General features: G+C 47.2%; 1 protein-coding gene across 1 annotated transcript; it reads right to left on the bottom strand.

Annotated features, from left to right (window-relative positions):
- Positions 1-4,887: 4,887 nt before the first annotated feature.
- LOC136526536 (uncharacterized) lies at positions 4,888-19,200 on the bottom strand. The gene is made up of 2 exons (XM_066519172.1): positions 19,072-19,200; positions 4,888-5,904 (listed from the first exon to the last, which is right to left on the bottom strand). Exons 1-2 carry the CDS (start codon positions 19,198-19,200, stop codon positions 4,888-4,890), a joined length of 1,146 nt encoding a protein of 381 aa, XP_066375269.1.
- Between the last annotated feature and the right edge of the window lie 789 nt (positions 19,201-19,989).

Below are 19,989 nucleotides of genomic sequence, written 5' to 3'. Positions count from 1 at the left end.
CGAGAAGCGCCGCCCGTCCAGACGTCGTTGTCAGGGTTGCGACTGATCACGATGGCGTAGTCCCTGGATGCCCTGACGGAGGTGCCACGATCATCGACGTGGTGCTCAACGTTGTAGACGGCGGCACCCTCAGGGATCCCTCGGAGCGGTAGGACGTTGCCAATGGAGAGCATGGCGCGGCGATCGTATAGTACTTTAGAGTAGAAATGGTCAGAAGCTGTAATCGAATAAGTTGTGGGGGAGCCCCCGTGTGAACAGTTTTATGTACTCATGAATACATCAGTCCCTTTTCGTAATGAAATCACTTTGTAAGCGATGAATTTGTGCAAAAACTGAACATGTTCTCAAATTTCGTTATGGCAAACAACTTTTTAGCTCTTCTCCGTCTTTTTGGCAAGAGTTTTAATGCCTTCCGACTCTTCCCATAGTTACGGTCGCAAAAGACTCGGAGAGCGGGGGAGACAATTCTGATCATGCTGGTGAGCTAAGAGACCGTAGCCATTGGGGCGTGGGTTTCCCACAGTCCTACCAGTTATACTCAGATCTTGTCCTCGAAATCCTTGCCCTTAGGACTTACCGTGAGAAGAGAGGAAAAACACAGAGAATGTTTGCAAGATAACACATAGAATGTTTTTGCAAGGTAAACGTGCTCGTACCAGCCCCCGAGTGAGGCTCGACCCCTCGCACTTGCAGGGGTTGGATGTCACGAAAGATCGGGGATTTTGATGACAAAACTGATAAGAGAAAGTATGTGTTTATTTAAGGGTAAAAACGACGTAGCTGCTCAATGTTCCAGGCGTTGGTGGAGACCTCATCGTCGATGGGTTTCAATTTGTAGGTGTCTGGCCGGAGTACTTCCGCGATGACGTACGACCCCTCCCAGAGTCCCAGGGCGGAGAGAGCTTATGACAGTCCTTGTTGCTCTGCACGAGGCGGAGAACTAGGTCCTCGACGCTGAAGTCTCGGTCCCGCACCCATCGGCTGTGGTACCATCGCAGCGCCTGCTGGTACTTGGCCGAACGGAGGAGGGCGATGTCGCGGGCTTCGTCTAGCTGGTCCATGGCATCTTCGTGGGATGCCTCAGCTCCCTATTCATCGTGCTCTGATGCTTGGCGCTCCATAGTCGAGGTCGGTTGGGAGGACGGCCTTGGAACCCTAAAGCATGAAGAAAGGTGTGTAGCCGGTGGCTCGGCTGGGAGTCGTCCTTAGGCTCCAGAGCACCGTAGGGAGCTCGGCGACCTAGCGTGCGCCGAACTTGTTCAACCGGTTGAAGATCCTGGCTTGAGGCCTTGTAGGAGCATGCCGTTTGCGCGCTCGACCTGCCCGTTCGTTCGAGGGTGCGCGACAACGGCCCAATCAACCCGGATGTGTTGTTCATCGCAGAATTGGAGGAATTTCGAGTTCGGTACTGCAAAGCGATGGATTATGTCGAGGAAGAATAGCACAGCTTGCTCGGACTTGATCACAGAGATCGGCCGAGCTTCGATCCATTTTGTGAACTTGTCTATGGTGACAAGCAAGTGGGTGTAGCCCTCGGGCGCCTTCTTGAGAGGCCCAACCAGATCAAGCCCCCAGACCACGAAGGGCCACGTGATGGGGATCATCTGGAGTGCCTGGGCCAGGAGGTGAGTTTATCGAGCATAGTACTAGCACCCTTCGCAGGTGCGTACGATCTGCTCGGCGTCGGCTATTGCAGTGGGCCAGTAGAAGCCCTGTCGGAATGCATTCCCCACCAAGGTTCTAGGCGCGGCGTGGTGACCGCAGACCCCACCGTGGATATCGCTCAGCAGAAGCTTCTCCTGTTCGATGGGGATGCAGAGCTACTGGATCTTGGTGTGGCTTCGTTTGTAGAGTTCGCCCTCTACAAGAACGAATGACCTAGCGCGATGTGCGAGTCGTCGAGCTTCCGTTTTGTCCATCGGCAGCGTAGCACGGAGGAGGTAGTCGAGGTAGAGTGTTCTACAGTCGTCCAAAGGGTCGGGCTCTGTCGCTGGATCCTCTTCACGCTCCATGACCTCGGGGCCAGACAGAGCCGTCGGTTGGTTAGCCCCGGGGCTGGATCAGGCGGGCCATCGTCGGCCTGTTCCGACCCTTCGTAGCGTACTGAGGGTTTGTGTTGGTCGCTGGCGAAGACACTCGTTGGCACCGGCTCTCGGTCGGACATCGCTTTTGCAAGTGCGTCGGCCGCCTCGTTGAGGCGCCTTGGGATGTGATTGAGTTTGAGGCCGTCGAACTTGTCCTCCATTCGTCGGACTTCTTTGCAGTACGCAGCCATCTTGGCGTCGTGGCAGCTCGACTCCTTCATGACTTGGTTGACGACCAGCTTGGAGTCGCCCCGAATGTCGAGGCGTCGGATGCCCAACTCGATGGCGATGCGTAGGCCGTTGATGAGCGCTTCATACTCAACCACATTATTAGATGAGGGAAAATGGAGACGAACCATGTACCTCATGCGAACCCCGAGGTCAGCCTGGGCGTTCGGTTTTAACCGATGGTTCGGTTCGGTTTTTTTGGTTTTTTCAAAATTTCGGTTTCCAGAAAATGACCCCCGATCGGTTTGCTAAAATTTCAAAAATCGACCAATTTTGGTTCGGTTTTTTAGTTCGGTTTTTCGGTTAAAATCGAATAAACCGATGCAAGAAAACATCAAACAGGATTCAATGCTCAAATCAAACATTACAGATTTGCAGTTCATTCTTGATAATAAACCACAGTACTCCATCAATTTTGCAGTTCATTCTTGATAATAAACCACGGTACTCCATTAGTTTTGATAAACAACAGGAAAAAAACCACAGTACTCCATCAATTTCGGTTTCTCGGTACTTCGGTTTGCAATTCACAGAAACCGAAACCGAACCGAAACACTGAACTTCACAGAACTGAAAACCGAAACCAAACCAAAAAACCGAATTACCGATTATTCGGTTCGGTTTCGGTTCGGTTCGGTGTTCGGTTTTCGGTGAAAAACTGCCCAGGCTGACCCCGAGGGGTGATACGAAGACCAGCCCCGCGTCGGTGCCCTTTTTCATCAGCAACCCATCGAAGTACATCGTCTAGTACTCATGATCGACGACCGTCGGTCGTGTTTGGAGCTTGGTCCATGCCGCGAAGAAGTCAGCCAACACCTAGGACTTGATCGCCGTTCGGGAGGCATACGTGATGCCTTGATCCATCAACTCGAGTGCCCACTTTGCGGTTCTTCCCGTGGCATTTTGGCTCTAGACGACCTCGCCGAGGGGGAACGACGTCACGACCGTCACGGGGTGTGACTCGAAGTAGTGGCGCAGCTTCCTCTTGGTGATGAGGACGGCATATAGGAGCTTCTGGATTTGGGAGTAGCAGGTTTTAGAGTCAGATAGTACCTTGCTGATGAAGTACACAGGGCGCTGCACCTTGAGGGCGTGCCTCTCTTCCTCCAACTCTACTACCAGGGCGGCGCTGACCACTTGCGTGGTGGCCGCTATGTATAGCAGGAGGAATTCTCCGTTGCTTGGCGGAACTAGGATCGGGGCCCTTGTTAGAAGCAGTTTGATCATGTCAAGTGCCTCCTAGGCCTCGGATGTCCACTTGAAGCGGTCGGCTTTCTTCAAGAGTCGATAAAGGGGGAGACCTCGTTCGTCGAGGCGCGAGATGAATCGGCTGAGTGCGGCGAGGCACCCTGTGACTCGTTGAACCCCCTTTATGTTCTGAATCGGGCCTATCCTTGTGATGACCGAGATTTTCTTTGGGTTGGCTTCGATGCCACGCTCGGAGACGATGAAGCCGAGCAGCATGCCCCTCGGGACCCTAAAAACACACTTGTCGGGATTGAGTTTGATTCCATTCGCTCAGAGTTTTGCAAATGTCTGCTCAAGATCGGCAATGAGGTGGTCAGCCCGTTTGGACATAACTACGATGTCATCGACGTAGGCCTCAACGGTCCGCCCGATAAGGTCCCCGAAGCATTTGAGCATACAGCGCTGGTACGTAGCCCCAGCGTTCTTTAGTTCGAACGGCATTGAAACATAGCAGAACGATCCGAAGGGGGTGGTGAAAGACGTCGCGAGCTAGTCGGACTCTTTCATCGTGATTTGATGGTAGCCGGAGTACGTATCAAGGAAGCAGTGGGTTTCGCACCCTGAGGTAGAGTCGACTATTTGGTCTATGCGCGACAAAGGAAACGGATCCTTTGGGCACGCTTTGTTGAGACCCGTATAGTCTACACACATCCTCCATTTCCCGCTCTTCTTTCGTACAAGAATGGGATTAGCTAACCACTCTAGGTGGTATACTTCCTTGATAAATCCGGCCGTCGATAGTTTTGCTATCTCTTCACCAATGGCCCTGCGCTTCTCCTCGTCGAAGCGACGCAGGCGTTGCTTCACTGGCTTGGAGCCTGGATGGATTTTCAAGGTATGCTCGGTGACCTCCCTCAAAATGCCTAGCATATCTGAGGGTTTCCATGCAAAGATGTCTTTGTTGCCGCGGAGGAAGTCGACGAGCGCGCTTTCCTATTCGGAGGAAAGTGTGGTACCAATGCGTACCGTTTTGCCCTCGGAGCTGCTGGGATCCACGAGGACTTTTTTAGAGCCCTTGACCGACTCGAATGACCCGGTTGATTTCTTGGCGTCGGGCGCCTCTTCGGCTACCTCCTCCTTGAGGGCTGCGAGTTCCTCGGAGGCGACGATTGCTGTGGTATGGCCATAGCATCGACCTCGCACTCATAGGCCCGCTAGAAGGAGGTGCCGATGGTGATGACCCCGTGGGGGCCTGATGTCTTCAGCTTGAGGTATGTGTAGTTGGGGACGACCATGAACTTCGCGTAGCATGGACGTCCTAGGATGGCGTGGAAGGTTCCAGGGACCCAACCACCTCGAAGGTGAGGGTCTCAGTCCTGTAATTGAACTAATCCCCGAAGGTAACGGGCAGATCGATCCGCCCGAGCAGCATGGCCTGCTTCCTAGGCACGATGCCATGGAAAGGTGCTCGAGTCGAGCGTAGACGCGCCCGGTCGACGCCCATCTCGTCGAGCGTCTTGGCGTACATGATGTTGAGGCCGCTGCCTCCGTCCATTAGTACTTTGGTGAGTCGCTTTGGGCCGACGATTGGGTCGACCACAAGCGGATATCTCCCTGGGTGTGGGATGGTATCTGGATGGTCGATCCGATCGAAGGTTATGGCGGACTCCGACCATCGAAGGAAGGGAGGTGTGGTCGGTTGGGCCGTGTAGACTTCGCGACGTGCGACCTTCTGACGGCATTTGGAGTCATAGGCCGCTGATCCTTCGAAGATCATAGGGCAGCCGTCCGGTGTTGGAAGGTCGTCGTCCTTCTCCTCGGCGTCGTCCGCAGTGGGGGGAGGGTCTTTCCCCTGCTCCCCTTTGTTGGAGCCTTCGGACAAGAATCGCCGCATGAGGCCGCAGTCCTTGAGCAGATGCTTAACAGGAAAGGCGTGGTTAGGGCACGACCCCTCGAGTAAATTTTCGAAGTGGTTCGGAGTGCCCTCCGCGGGCTTCCGACCAACTTTGCGGTCAGCTGTGGCCACGAGCGAGTCCTCGCACCGTTGCTTCTTATTCTTCCTTTTGGCGGAACGATTGGAGGTGCCTTCGTCGGCACCCTCGTCTCGCCTTGCCTTGTCCTCGAGGCGATCGAAGATCGCTCCGACCGCCCCTTCTCTTGAGGCGTGGCTAGTGGCGATGTCCAGGAGTTCCTTGGTGGTACGCGGGCCCTTGCGTCCCAGCTTATGAACCAAGGACTCGCAGGTCATCCCGGACAGGAAGGCTCCTATCACGTCGGCGTCGGTGACGTTAGGGCGCTCGTTGCACTGCCTGGAGAAGCGCCGAATGTACCCGCGGAGGGTCTCATCGACCTTCTGACGACAGTTCTTGAGGTCCCATGGGTTCCCAGGGTGCTTGTATGTGCCCTGGAAGTTTCCCACAAAGATCTCCTTCAAATCTGCGAATAATGAAGTTTCCCACAAAGATCACGTTGGACGGTAGGTGTTCCAACCATGCTCATGCTGAATCGGCCAAGAACAATGAAAGGTTGCGGATAATGAAGTCATTATTATCCGCACCACCGGCTTGACAGGCAAGCCGGTAGTTTTCGAGCCAAAGTCCGGGGTTTGTCTCCTCAGAGTACTTAGGGATATTGGTAGGTGGTTGGTACCTTGGCGGGAAAGCAGCGTTGAGGATGTGCCGGCTGAAGGCCTGAGGCCCTGGTAGGTCGGGGCTCGGGCTCCGGTCCTCGTCGCTGTCGTAGCGTCCGCCGCGACGAGGGTGATAGCTGCGGCGGGCTCCTTCTCTCGGGTCGCTGTAGTTGCATGTGCGGGCGTCAAGAGTGCTGCGTGTGCCACGGTTGCGGTCGAGACGTTGATGTATCGGGATCATAGCGCGCTGCCTGCCGCCTTGTGGTGCCTGGTGGACTAATGCGTTCCTGGCGGGACACACCGAGGGCGTGCGTTGGCTGGTGTCGAGCTCGCGTCGTCGAGACAACGAGCTTTCTGCCTGCTGTGCCACCGCACGCTCGAGCAGCGTGCGAATCTCGCGGTGGGCCCGATGATCCTCGGGCGTTGCGGCCTCTGGAAGGCCATGGAGCATGGCCGTTGCGGCGGCGATGTTCTGGCTTGCTCGAGCGAAGTGAGGAAGGGTTTCATCATCGGCGATGATCCTTCGATTCACATCACGGGCCACGGCGCGTACGCGCCCACTGTCTCCGCGGCGTTCGATCTCAAACTAAATTAGTCACGCAAGGGAGCTACTTCTATGCTACACAAGCAAAAAGGTAACTAGCATGCTACACAAGCTAACTAATTAGAAGAGCAACTACACAAGCACAATGTAAATAAAGTAAATACAAACTTGTGTAATGAGGATGCAAACCAACGGAAAGAGAAGGATGACACGGTGATTTTTATCCCGAGGTTCACGTGCTTGCCAACATGCTAGTCCCCATTGAGACAAGCTCCAAGGTTGCCGCCGGTCCTCTTGCTAGCGGTGACCCGCAAGTCACACTCTCCCACGTGGAGTGCTTACCACAAGCTGTAACACTTGACCCGGCCGGACCACTTGTTGCCCTTCGCGTCTCGCTCTACTAGAGTTGCTCTTCGCGGCTCCCGCGGGGTGAGCACAACCCCCCTCACAATCACTTCTCCAGAGCACCGCACAATCTTCTTTGCGTGCTTCGACGAAGACCACTAAGCCATCTAGGAGGTGGCAACCTCCAAGAGTAACAATCACCAAGGTTTGCAACGCGATCACCTAGTGCTACTCGATGCAATTTCTCAATGCAATCGCGCTAGAATCACTCACTCGTAATTGATTCGCACTCTTGCAAGCACAAGTGAGTTAGAGGCTCTCCTAGCACTCCCCAAGCATGGACACTAAGCCCCACGGGTGCTAACCATATGCCAAGGCTGACCACACACTCCTTTTATAGACCCAAGGGCTAAAATAGCCATTACCCCTTCATCCTGATTTCTACGCACTGACCGGACTCGCTGATCGGACTCACCCTAGAGTCTGGTCCAGAGTCCGGTCGCTCGTGCGCCACGTGTACTAGCTGTTCGAAGACGACCATTGCTCGCCAACAGCTAGCTCTCGCACGCGCATACTCCTAACCGGACGCGCCGAGGCCGAGTCCGGTCACCAACGCGCCTCTGCACAACTGACCAGACTCCCTTTTATCCTATGACCGGACTCGACTCTCCCAGAGTCCGGTCACTTCTAGAGAGGTTCCAAAGAGCTCTTTTGATGATCGGACACGTCAGGTCATCACTGACCGGACTCCATGCGTTCGGTCGCTCCTAGATGCATTAAAAACACTAACTGGACTCTCGATTGGACTCGCAGGTACTGACTGGTCAAAGAGTCTGGTCACAAACCTTTCAATGCTAAAACGTTTATAACTCTTAGCTCTGAACTTTGATTTTGGTGATCTTGGACATTTTGGAAAGCTTATTTAGAGGGCTACACAGCCCACTTGCATATTTGATCCAAAGCACAATGGATCAATGCAGAATTCCAAATCAAGAGCCATCCTATAGTTTAGAGTACACCAAAAAACATCTCTCTTCTCCAAGTTGATCCAATTCAACTCCAACAACTTCTTTGCAAATGTGCCAACACCACCAAGTGTACACCACCAAGTGCAAGTGTGTTAGTGTTTTCACAAACATTTTTTTAAAGGAATAATCACTAAATTCACCATGCCACTCGATCCTAGCAACGTCGCAAGTGGCACTAGATGACTGATATGCAAACAAGTTTGCTCCTCTTGATAGTACGACCATCTATCTTAAACTAGGTCATCAACTTCTCTACACACCTATAACCGGTGAAATAAAAATGCCCTAGGTTATACCTTTGCCTTGCGCATTCCATTCCATCTCCTCCATTGTTGATGCAACATATGCATCAACCAATCGCCAAATAATATGATCCACTTTATATCATCACGTGACCGTATTGGTTCATCGATCTTGACTTCACTTGCTCTTCACCATTGCTTTGTCCATCAACGTCAAGTCATCACTCAACTTGCCCTTCACACTTGCAACTGGTCCATCGAGTCAAGTCTTGTCTTGATCTTCTCCACCTTGATCACATGACTCAATGTCATGTCTCATATGCAATGAACTCCATCACATGTGTGAGCCTTGTAATAAATTCAAGCCATCTTCGCCATCATGGCATGAGTTGCTCACACATATATACCTATGGACTAATTCACCTGTGTATTACACTTAAACACATATTAGTCCACCTAGGTTGTCACTCAATTACCAAAAGCAAAGAAGGACCTTTTCACTACCAAGAATTGCTCCTTGTACAAGGAAGAAAGAAAGAGAGTCCAAGTTACAACAAGAAGATGCTATGGATGCAATGAGACGGGGCATATGGTTGAAAGGTGTCCCAACAAGCAAAACAAGCATAGAGCAAATTAAGGACGTATATGCTATGCTTGTAGGAGAAAGGGACATCTAAGCTATGATTGCCCAAATGGTAACATTCCTAAGCCGAATACATTTGGATACGATAATATGCTTAGGAGGGCTACAAATGGAATTAGCACTAGCAAGGTGATGTGTTCACCACAAACTAGTGCTAAGGCTATTTGGGTACCTAAGCACTTGTTGACTAACTCCAAAGGACCCAACAAAAGTGATTGAAAGGTTCTATGGCTAGAGGGGGGTGAATAGCCTATTAAAAATTTCTACAACAACACTTAACAAACCGGTTAGATAAATATGAGGCGAAGCGAGTGTTGTGCTAGCCTACTAAAAATGCAAGCCACCTACCACAAGTCTAGTTTCTATAGTCTCTATCCACACAATGGCTATGTCACTACACTAAGTTAGTGTGCTCTCAAAAGCTAACTAAAGAGCCACACTAACCAAACTAACAAGCTCTCACAACTAACTACACTAAAGAGCTTGATAACTAGTTTGCGGTAATGAAAAGAGAGAGAGCAAGATAGTTATACCGCCGTGTCGAGGAATGAACCAATCAATTACAAGAATGAATACCAATGAAGATCAATCACCTTGAAATCAAATGATGACACAATGATTTTTTACCGAGGTTCACTTACTTGTCGGCAAGCTAGTCCTTGTTGTGCCGATTCACTCACTTGGAGGTTCACGCGCTAATTGGCATCACACGCCAATCCCTCAATAGGGTGCTGCACAACCAACACAAGATGAGGATCACACAAGCCACGAGCAATTTACTAGAGTACATTTTGGCTCTCCGTTGGGGAAAGGTCAATAACCCCGCACAATCACCATGATCGGAGCTGGAGATAATCACCAACCTCCGCTCGATGATCCTCGCTGCTCCAAGCCGTCTAGGTGGCGGCAAATACCAAGAGTAACAAGCGAATCCCGTAGCGAAATAAGAACACCAAGTGCCTCTAGATGCAAACACTCAAGCAATGCACTTGAATTCATTCCCAATCTCACAAAGATGTTGAATCCATGATGGAAATGAGTGGAAGGGCTTTGGCTAAGCTCACAAGGTTGCTATGTCAATGCAAATGGCTAAGAGAGTGAGCTAGAGTCGATCAAACATTATTTATAGACGCCCCAAACAATAGAGCCGTTTGCTCAATTATTGAGCTGACTGTGCGTCGACCGGACACGTAGGTCATGTGCATCGGATGCACCGATCGTGTATACCGGACGCATCCGGTATGGCGACCGAACGCGTCCGGTCGCTACCTGACCGCCACATGTCCAATTCAAAATGAAGTAGCCATTGCTGCTAGAGTACCACACACTCACCTGCGACCGGACGCGTCCGATGTGGACGACTAGACGCAGGAGACTCAGCGTCCGATCGAGTCCGGAGAGCGTCCAGAGTCGCTCTAGGACGACCGGACGCGTTCGGTCATACCAGACCGGACGCAAGAGACTCAGCGCCTGGTCAAGTCCAGAGAGCTCCCAGAGCTGCTCTAGGCCAACCGGACACTCCCAGAGTCTGATCAAATATAGCGTTGAAAACCTGAGGCTCGCTGATTCAAACCGGACGTGTTTGGTCGCTCTTTGCAATTCAGTACTGAGCCACATCACTTTGACCGGACGCTGAACAGTAACTCCTCAGCATCCGGTCGCTCCACTGAGCTAGAGTCCGATCGTTAATACCGGACGCGTCCGGTCAGCATACCGGACGCGTCCGGTCACTCTGTGATCAGCGCGACTAACTCCTTTTCAACTCTATCATCTTCACCCTTGCTCAAATGTGCCAACCACCAAGTGTATCACCTTATGCACATGTGTTAGCATAATTTCACAAACATTTTCAAGGGTGTTAGCACTCCACTAGATCCTAAATGCAAATGTAATGAGTTAGAGCATCTAGTGGCACTTTGATAACCGCATTTTGATACGAGTTTCACCCCTCTTAATAGTACAGCAATCGAACCTAAATGTGATCACACTCGCTAAATATCTTGATCACCGAAACAAAAAGGCTCCTACCACTTATACCTTTGCCTTCAGTCTTTTATTTTTCTTTTACTTTTTTTCCAAGTCCAAGCATTTGATCATCACCATGGCAACACCATCATCATGTCATGATCTTCATTTGCTTTACCACTTGGAGTAGTGCCACCTATCTCATAATCACTTTGATAAACTAGGTTAGCACTTAGGGTTTTATCAATTCACCAAAACCAAACTAGAGCTTTCAGTGATGTAGGTACTTAGTGGTGAGATGAAGTCTTCGTGATGCTTGAGCAATCTAATTAGAAATATTCACTCAAGCTATCAACCAACTCCTTTCACATTCTCTCTTGGTTGTCTCGAAGAAAATAAATGATCACGATTTTTACTTCATCTTCTCTATTGGTAACAAGTACCTAAACCTTATAGGATAGCCACTTTAAGTTTGACTTGCTCAATGGCTCACGAATAGCGATATTTGTGAAATATTGAAAAGTGGCTAATTAGATTAAAATTGATCATTTGATATTTGCCATGCGATGCTTTTAATGGCTCCCTAGCAGAGCACTCTATTTGTTGAGATGCAGAAATACAAGGGGTTCTAGATTGAAAAGCAAATCAAGGTATGGCAGGGGACAAAATGAGTTAATTCTAGCGTTCGAAGAATGGTTGAACCTTCAAGTTACTTGTACACTTTAAATCTTCTATTCTGTGTTTGACTATTTCCTGAAGGACTGTGAGCATCTCTTGAACTCAAGCTATATATATGGGATATTACTATGTGGTTGGTCAAAATAGAAAGTTAACTCCCTCATTCTTAATAGAATAAAGTGCTTGTTGTAAGTCATTCAAATCACTTATAGCACTTATTGAGGGGGAACTAATGTTCTATTTTGTACCATTGTGAACTAACGGTTTCATCTAGCATTCTTTGTAGTCCTTTGGATGAAAATTGATTTGATGTATGGCATGATCATTTAAGAAGTAAAGTGAGCATAATGATTATCATACTATGCATTGTCTTAGTGGAAATCTTTGTGGGCTCAAGACAAAGGTATGTATTTACATTTATGCATTGTAAGTACATTTAAGGCCCTTTATATGCTAGAGTGTGTATATGTGTGACATAGGATAGATGTTTTTCAAAATCTCTAACTAGCATGTGTAGGTTGTGTGAGTTTGAAAAATTATTTGATTCTTGGTCTTTGTGACCTAAGTCATGCCATTTGTGATTATCGTTCCCATTGATTGACTAATCACAAGTGGTATGACTCCCTCTTTAGTCTATAAATCCCTATGTCTCACTTAATCTCTCTCAAGTTTCCAAAATCCTATATATGCCAAATAATTAGAAAAGAGAGAATCAATTCATGGCATTTGTATGAGAAAAGTGTGTAAGGAAAATGGACCCTAGGCCCATTTACTTTAGATTTTGATGTTTGATGACCAACACAACCAAATTGGACTAATGAACTTGCAAGTGATATGTATTCTTGTTTGAATCTAATTATTAATGAGCCCCACTCAATAGGACTAACCAAGCTAGGTGATGCGAACATCATAAGGAAGATCATCTCCGTGCTACCACAAAAGAAATATGCAAGCATCATCACCATCCTTCACAACATGGAGGACTTGAGCACCATGACCCCGGTCATAGTCATTGGCAAGATAATGACATTTGAAATGTCACGTAAGATGGGTCAAGAAGAAGCATCTTCATCAAGCAAAGGCAAAGCTCTCGCATGTAGCGAGAAAAAGAAGATGAAGAGTAAGCAAGTTGAAACAAGCTCAAGCTCAAGCTCCTCAAGTGAAGAAGAAGAAGATGATGATGATGATGATGATGATGATGATGATGATTCAAGTGATGATGATCAATCTTCCTCCTCCACCTCCGATCTTGATGAAGAATCAATCAAACTAGTCAACAAGGTGGAGAAGATGATCCAAAAACTCAATATCAAGGGTGTGCCCATCCAAATCCAAGATCTTATTTTCACAAATCAAAGAAATGAGCAAAGAAAGAGAGGATGCTATGGATGCGGCGAGTTAGGGCACTTTGTGAAAGCTTGTCCAAATAAGCTCACACCCAAGACAAAGAAGAAGGCATGCAAGAAATAAGCTCTCACATCAATAAAAACATGGGATGATTCTTCAAGTGAAGAAGAACACCATCACAAGAGGTGGGGGCGCAAGCACTCATCATCAAGCTCTTCTCGTGTGTGCCTTATGGCATGAGGTAATAAAAGTTCATCCTCTAGTGAGAGTGATAGTGATGATGAAATGCCTTCTTATGAAGAAATTGTGCAACAAAATCTTAATTATGCTAAAGTTTGCACTAGTCAATAAAAGAAGCTTGGAAAGATTAAAGAGAAGCTAGATAGTTCACAAGAAGCATATAAAATTTTGCTTGAACAATATGAGAATTTTGCTAATCTCAATGTTGAACTATCTACTAAAATTGAGCAACTTAAGGCTAGTGCAACAACAAATGCATGCACAATTAATGATGAGCAACTTGCTAAGAAAAATGAAAAAATAAAAGAAAAATTAGCTAGCTCACAAGATGCTTATAAAAGTTTGCTTGCTAAAATGGAAACCATGTGCAAATATTATGATGAGCTAACTAATAAAGTTGATAATCTTGAAGCCATTAGTGCAACCCCTACCAAGGCATCTAAAAAGAAAAGTTCTAATATGTCTAAAAAGGATGCCTCTACTTCTTATAATAATTTATGTTTAGACTCATCCTTATACAACCAAGTTTGTATTGAGAAAGTTGTTGTAGATACATGCACACAAGAGGTTGCAAAGGAGAATGAGCAACTCAAGCAAGAAGTAGCTCGCCTCACCAAGGACTTGACTCAAGTGAAAGGCAAGACGAAGCAAGCCCAACTTCATCAAGATAACACCGTCAAGGGAGTGAAGAAGCTTGATGAAAGACAAACCATGGTTTGCTACGTGTGCCACAAGGAAGGTCACAAATCCTATGAGTGCAAGGTGAAGAATGGGGGAGGAGCAAAGAAGAAAGAGAAGAAGCAAATAAGCAAGCTCTCCAACACCTACACCAACAAGGTTGATAAGAAGGCTTCCACACCATACTTGCTAAAGAAGAAGAAAAATAACAAGGTGGTGGCCATCAAGGTAAACAAGCAAGCCAACAATGGGGTCAAACGCTTTTGGGTGCCAAAGAAAATCATCTCTAACATGAAGAGCACCAAGAAGGTTTGGATCCCGAAAGGGAAGTGAGAAGTCTGATGGACTCGGGAATTTGGAGACTTGGCAAAAGTTTGGATGCATTTCATGGGTTGCATCATGATGGACAAAGACATTGTCAAGTGGGTTAGTGAATACTATGGACCCAAATTCTCCCCACATGTTAGGTAACTTGATTCAATTTACTTCAATTGGTACTAGATTTAAATTTTTCTATAATTGGTATCTTTTAGCATCTAGTTACTCTTCATGCCTAGGTTTGCATTTGCATTCTTATATATTGTCATGCATACACTAGGTATTTCATATGGTAGGCTTGCTCAGTTTCATTCTTATTCCTTGAAGCAATCCTACATGGTTTAAAATTGTTTTGGAGCACGGCACATAGCTTGAACTTTAATTGTTCATCTAATATGTGCCAAAGTCCAAATTTTAGAAAATTTCTCCCGAATATCGTCTTCAAAAATGACTCACATTCATGTGATGTCATCTTTCAAGTGGTATTTTTTATTCTAAAATCAATATGCATGTTTCCTACAAGTATTCCATACTTGTGTGCATAAATTTAGGGGGAGATTACTCTATAAGATGGATGCTTTGAGACTAACACATTTTCAAGCTTATCATGTGTGTAGTAGTCTCATTGCAAGGAAAATAGAGTCCCTGGAGTTAAGCATCATACTTTAAATATCCACCACCGATTGCAAGTGGTAGAAATCAAATTGATTTCTACATGTGGTATTTCTAAACCAATATCATCATGTTGATTTTATTTTTATATTTATATGCTTTCTTCATGCATTATATAGATTAAATTCCCTTGTGCAATACCTTGCCAATTATGCATATGCTTTGTCTTCTATCATATGAATGCATATATTTAGGGGGAGCTTAGTCTATATAATGTGAGAGTCAAATTTTGTGATCTACTTCACTCTACACTCAAAGGATCGCAAAGTTTGACCCTCCCTTGTGCTACTAATGTCTTCCTTTTGGTGTTTGATTTCAAAGGGGGAGAATTTAGAGGACCAAAAGCAAGCATTAATAAGTAGAACCAAAAGCTAGATCATTTACAAGTGGTAATGGTCTACAAGTGTTATCTACAAGTGATGATGGTCTGAGAAAGGGAGGATAGTGGATTATGGATTAGCCTATATAATGGGGAGAATTTGTAGAAAACAAGGCTTAAATCCATAATACCACATGGGGACATTTGCAAGGGCAAGACAAGTTTTTATATAGTCTTACAAGTAGTATATTTTAGCATCATATAATCTTGCCCCTTGCATTGCATCCTAGCAAGTAGGTAGTTTTTAAATTTCAAAATTCTACTATTTGCTTGCTTTGGTCGTGTTGTCATCAATCACCAAAAAGGAGGAGATTGTAAGAAAAATGGACCTAGGCCCATTTACTTTGGATTTTGGTATTTGATGACCAACACAACTAAATTAGACTAATGAACTTGCAAGTGATTGTTTTGTAGTTCAATAGGATGCAAGATGTGACTTGGACAAAGGCAACGTAATGATTCGATGATCAACACCATAGGCAAGACCTAGGAGCACAAGAGAAGACCCAAGATATCAAGCAAAGTTCAAGCACGAAGATAGGAACCAAGCCGTACGTAAGATCGCGAAGAAACAAGCTCATAGAGGTGACCGGACGCTAGACCGAACACTAGAGGAAAGTGACCGGACGCTGCGATCAAGAGGCTCGGCAACAGGTGCGACTGGACACTGGACCTGATGCTAGCGGCAGATCGACCGGACGTAGGACAACAGAGTCCGGTCGAGTACAGAGAGGTTCTAGAGCGGCAAAAATATGACCGGACACGTCCGGTAGCATGTGATCGGACGCTAGCAGCGTTTGATTAGTTGTTCGCGGCTCCAACGGTCGAGATGACCGGACGCGTCCGGACAGGACGTGATCAACGTCCGGTCAGTAGCACAAAAGCGGGATTTCATTCTCAACGGCTACTTTCTCAGTGGGGCTTATAAATACAACCCCCAATCGGCCAAATGAGGTGAGTGGAGCTGAGGAAACATACCAAGGGTGTTGATACACCATTTTAGTGATCTCCACTTGCATAGTGCTTAATGTTTTATTAGGTGATTAGCGTAGGTGTTTTGCAAAGTGCTTAGGTTGATTAGACCACCGCTTATGTGCTTGCTCTACGTTTAGGTCTAGTGTTTAGTGAGATTTGCATACCTCTTACTACTCGGTGCTTGCGCGCACCATTATTATATATTGGAGGGACTTGTAGTCTTGCGAGATCACACCAACCGAGTTTGTGGTGTGGCCGCCATCGTGTACCGGAGGGAACAAGGCCCGTGGCGTTTCGGTCGGAAGCTTGATAGTGAAGACGGCGGGGAGCATCCGGGACAGGCTTGCCGAAAGGCACATCAGAGACCCACTTGTGCGTGGGGAAGGACCGAGGCTATCCATGGAGTTACCCGACCGGGAGCTTGGCCCTTGCGAGGGATTCCTTGTGAGGGGCTCCAACGAGGACTAGGAGGAAGCTTGCGCACTTCTCGATACCTCGGTAAAAATACCGGAGTCATCGATGGGAGTTTGCATATCTCTACCTTGCTCTTTAGTTTCTGCATTTACATTGATTGTATTACTCCTTTTATGGTAGAGATAGCAACACACTAGCAAAACCGTAGTTGCACATTTAGATAGTTTATCTTTTGCATAGGTTTTGCTAGGGTTAGAAAAAGAGGCCATAGTTTCAGAGTTAGATTTTTAAGTTGCCTAATTCACCCCCCTCTAAGGCGTCATGGTCCCCTACAAAGTGGTTACATGCAATTTGGACCAAGGACATATATTATTTTGGTGTGAAAAATATTTGTGAAGGGGTTTGGAATTAAGAGAACAGGGCAGTTGGATAGTGCCCGCAAATGCTGGACGTGTCCGGTGTCCATGGGAGTATTAGGTCAAGTACCCCCTTCGACCCAAGTCCGAGGGCCCATTTACTCATTCCTTCCTCATTTCGTATCTGCCAGAGCCGCCTTCGCTCGTCCCCACGCGTCGTGCTTGCCGTGGCCTCGCTTGCTAGCGCCGCTGGCTGCCCTGCACTGCCTCCACGTCGCTTGTCGCTCCCTCCGCTCTATCACGCGCCCTCGCCAGCCTCCGCAGCAGCAGCGCAAGCACCCCATCGCAGCCACTCTTGCCAACCTCGTTGGTACCAGTGCAAGGAAGAAGGGGGAGAGGAAAGGAAGGAGAAGAAAAGGGAGAAGGATTGGATCGTGTTCTACATCAAGAATCAAGGCTTGCTCGATTGGATTTGGAATCGATTTCAACTTCCTCATCTCTAGGTGTTCAAATCTTGGACCTCATCTAATCTACTCATTAGAGCTTCAATTTCTAATTCCTTTGATCAAGATGCTGCATTGGATGCCTAGAAGCACTGGTTAAAATTTGGATTGATTTGAAGATGGATTGAGCATGAACCCCTGGTTAGGGCTTGCTGTGGACCCATATCAGACGCGTCCGGTATTACTGCAGCAGTGCAGAATAATTCTGCAGTTCTTGACTCAATTTCACATCAGCTTTGGAGTAGAGTTGTAATTGTTTATCTAAGTTGTCTGGTGAATCTATGACCTAGGATTGGTCTCGATGAGCACAAGATAATTGGGTAGATAATTATTTCTTCTAATGCAATACGAGGACATTCTTAGACATGCTTGTGAGATTCTTTGGTATGCTTATTTGGATATAGGGCAGTGACTATAAGAGGTGGACGAATCAAGCCATGGTCCAAGGCCAAGCATGATCATTGTGCTTTTGAGAGGCACAAGAAAGCGAAGTAGGACCTCCACCCTAGTTTCAGCAGGAAGGAGAGCAGCAGGAGGCCTGCTAGAGCAGCTAGGGGTGCTCCACAATACAAAGAGAGTGGGGATGGTGACAACAGCCCCTCTTCTAATGATGATGGCACTGAGGATTACAGAGTTGAGCACAGGAAGAGAAAGAGCACAGACAAAGAGTCAGATGATGACAGTCTAGATGTTGAGGAGGAGGAGGCACCTCCAGTTCAGCACCCACCTCAGGCAGGATGGCCAGCTCACAATATTCACTATGGTATGCTTGAGGTGCATAGCACCAAGGTACCCAACTATGTTACTAGAGTGAACTACAAGGCTAAGGGTATGATTGAGAGAGCCAGATAGCAGAGGAGGATTGATCCTAAGAGTTAGCTAGAGAGTTGCCCATATGATCATAGATTTCGCACTATGTTCTAGCTTGACTTTTATGCTAGTGTGATCCTTTCTAGAAACCCAGTTGTGGCAAAGTCTTAGTGGATTGATTAGACACATAATAGAGTTACAGAAGCCCTCTCTTGATGATGTCATTGCTACATGTCAGCGCACCGATGTGTACCGGCTTATGGAGTTTTAGCATCCCTTGAACTTTGAAGTTATTTCATAATTCTATGCTACCTTGTATGTAGAGGAAGAGCTGAGGCATATGCACTGGATGTTGGAGGGACGGTGGTACAGTGTTGAGTATGCAGTCTTCGTAGGGCATCTGGGTATCTCAGAGGAGGAGCTTCAGAGAGACAGGATTCACACTGAGCAGGTTTTACCTCCTGAGAGGATGGCCTACATGTACAGAGGTGGCTCAATTGGGAAGGTGAACGATCTTCACCCTACCTACAGGTACTTAGACAGGATGTTCAGTAGGTCGATTGACTATAAGGGTGGAGACAAGGGCACTATTACAGACTATTTTAGAAACCTTCTTCACAGAATGGCACTAGATGCTGAGCCATTCAGTATCTTTGATTTCATCTGGTGCGAGATTCAAAGTGTTAGAGGCCTGCCAACGGCTGTGGCTTTGCTCTATATATTATGCATATGATTGCGCAGGTGATAGAACACACATTTGAGTATGACAAGCAACACAAGGTGTTGAAGATAGTGGCTGATTTACTAGAGGTTGGAGCACCACCACCTGGTCCAGGGGGAGCAGCAACAGCATAGGCTGATGCATCTGAGGGTTGTGCAGCAGCAGCAGGAGCACCTCCTCCACCACGTGCTTCTTCGCGTTCCTCCATGTCATCGTAGCACTCCTTCACCTATTCGTAAGATGTTCAGTGCTATCTTTGGGATGTGCAGGGACATCCAGACCAGGCAACAGAGAGAGAGAGGGGATAGGAGGAAGGATACCCACACACTCAAGATGATTACTCGAAAGCTTGAGCTTAATCCTCCTAGGTCTTCGCTTTTAGGTGAGGATCTCAGTGACCCAGAGACAAAGGAGCAGCGATAGGTCAGGTACGATAGAGAGTTTGCTCAGTTTCTTCAGCGACAGGAGCAGGCACCAGAGTACCCTGACACCTTGACACTATAGGCTCGTGTGCCTACTCACTCTTAGCCACATCCTAGTGCTGCAGACGAGTATGCTTCAGACTGGTGGGGTGACCTCACAGGTGGATATAGCTACTACAGGTTTGGTGCCTATGATCCATCTGGTGTGGGTGGTTCACGTCCACCTAGTGCTCCACGCTTAGAGGATGAGGATGAGGGTGGACAGGATGACAACGATGATGACAAGTGATCACAACTTCTAGATACAGCTTGCAGCCCCTTGTGCTTAGTGTGTCATTGTTGGACCTTTGTGGTGATGGATGACAAAGGGGGAGAGACTGATTAAAACTTCAGATGTGTTTCATATGTTATCTTTGTACTTGGAGATATGTACTGTAGTTGTAGTTTGTCTTATGAGCTTCACTGATGTATCTATTTGAGTTGAGATAGAGTATATATTTATATGAGCTTTATCTTTGTATCATGTATGACATGAGACTTGTACTTAATGGATGTATCTTCTGAGACTCATGTGACATGA

Source organism: Miscanthus floridulus, chromosome 19 (genome assembly GCF_019320115.1).
Source record: "Miscanthus floridulus cultivar M001 chromosome 19, ASM1932011v1, whole genome shotgun sequence".
NCBI lineage: Eukaryota > Viridiplantae > Streptophyta > Magnoliopsida > Poales > Poaceae > Miscanthus > Miscanthus floridulus.
This window is presented reverse-complemented; position numbering and strand designations above follow the sequence as displayed.

Coding starts and splice junctions, on each gene's coding strand:
- LOC136526536 (XM_066519172.1), bottom strand. CDS start 19,200: ATGACATGGAGGAACGCGAAGAAGCACGTGGTGGAGGAGGTGCTCCTG. Junction 5,905..19,071: donor TGGTGGTGCTCCAACCTCTA/GTAAATCAGCCA, acceptor GGAAACTTCCAG/GGCACATACAAGCACCCTGG.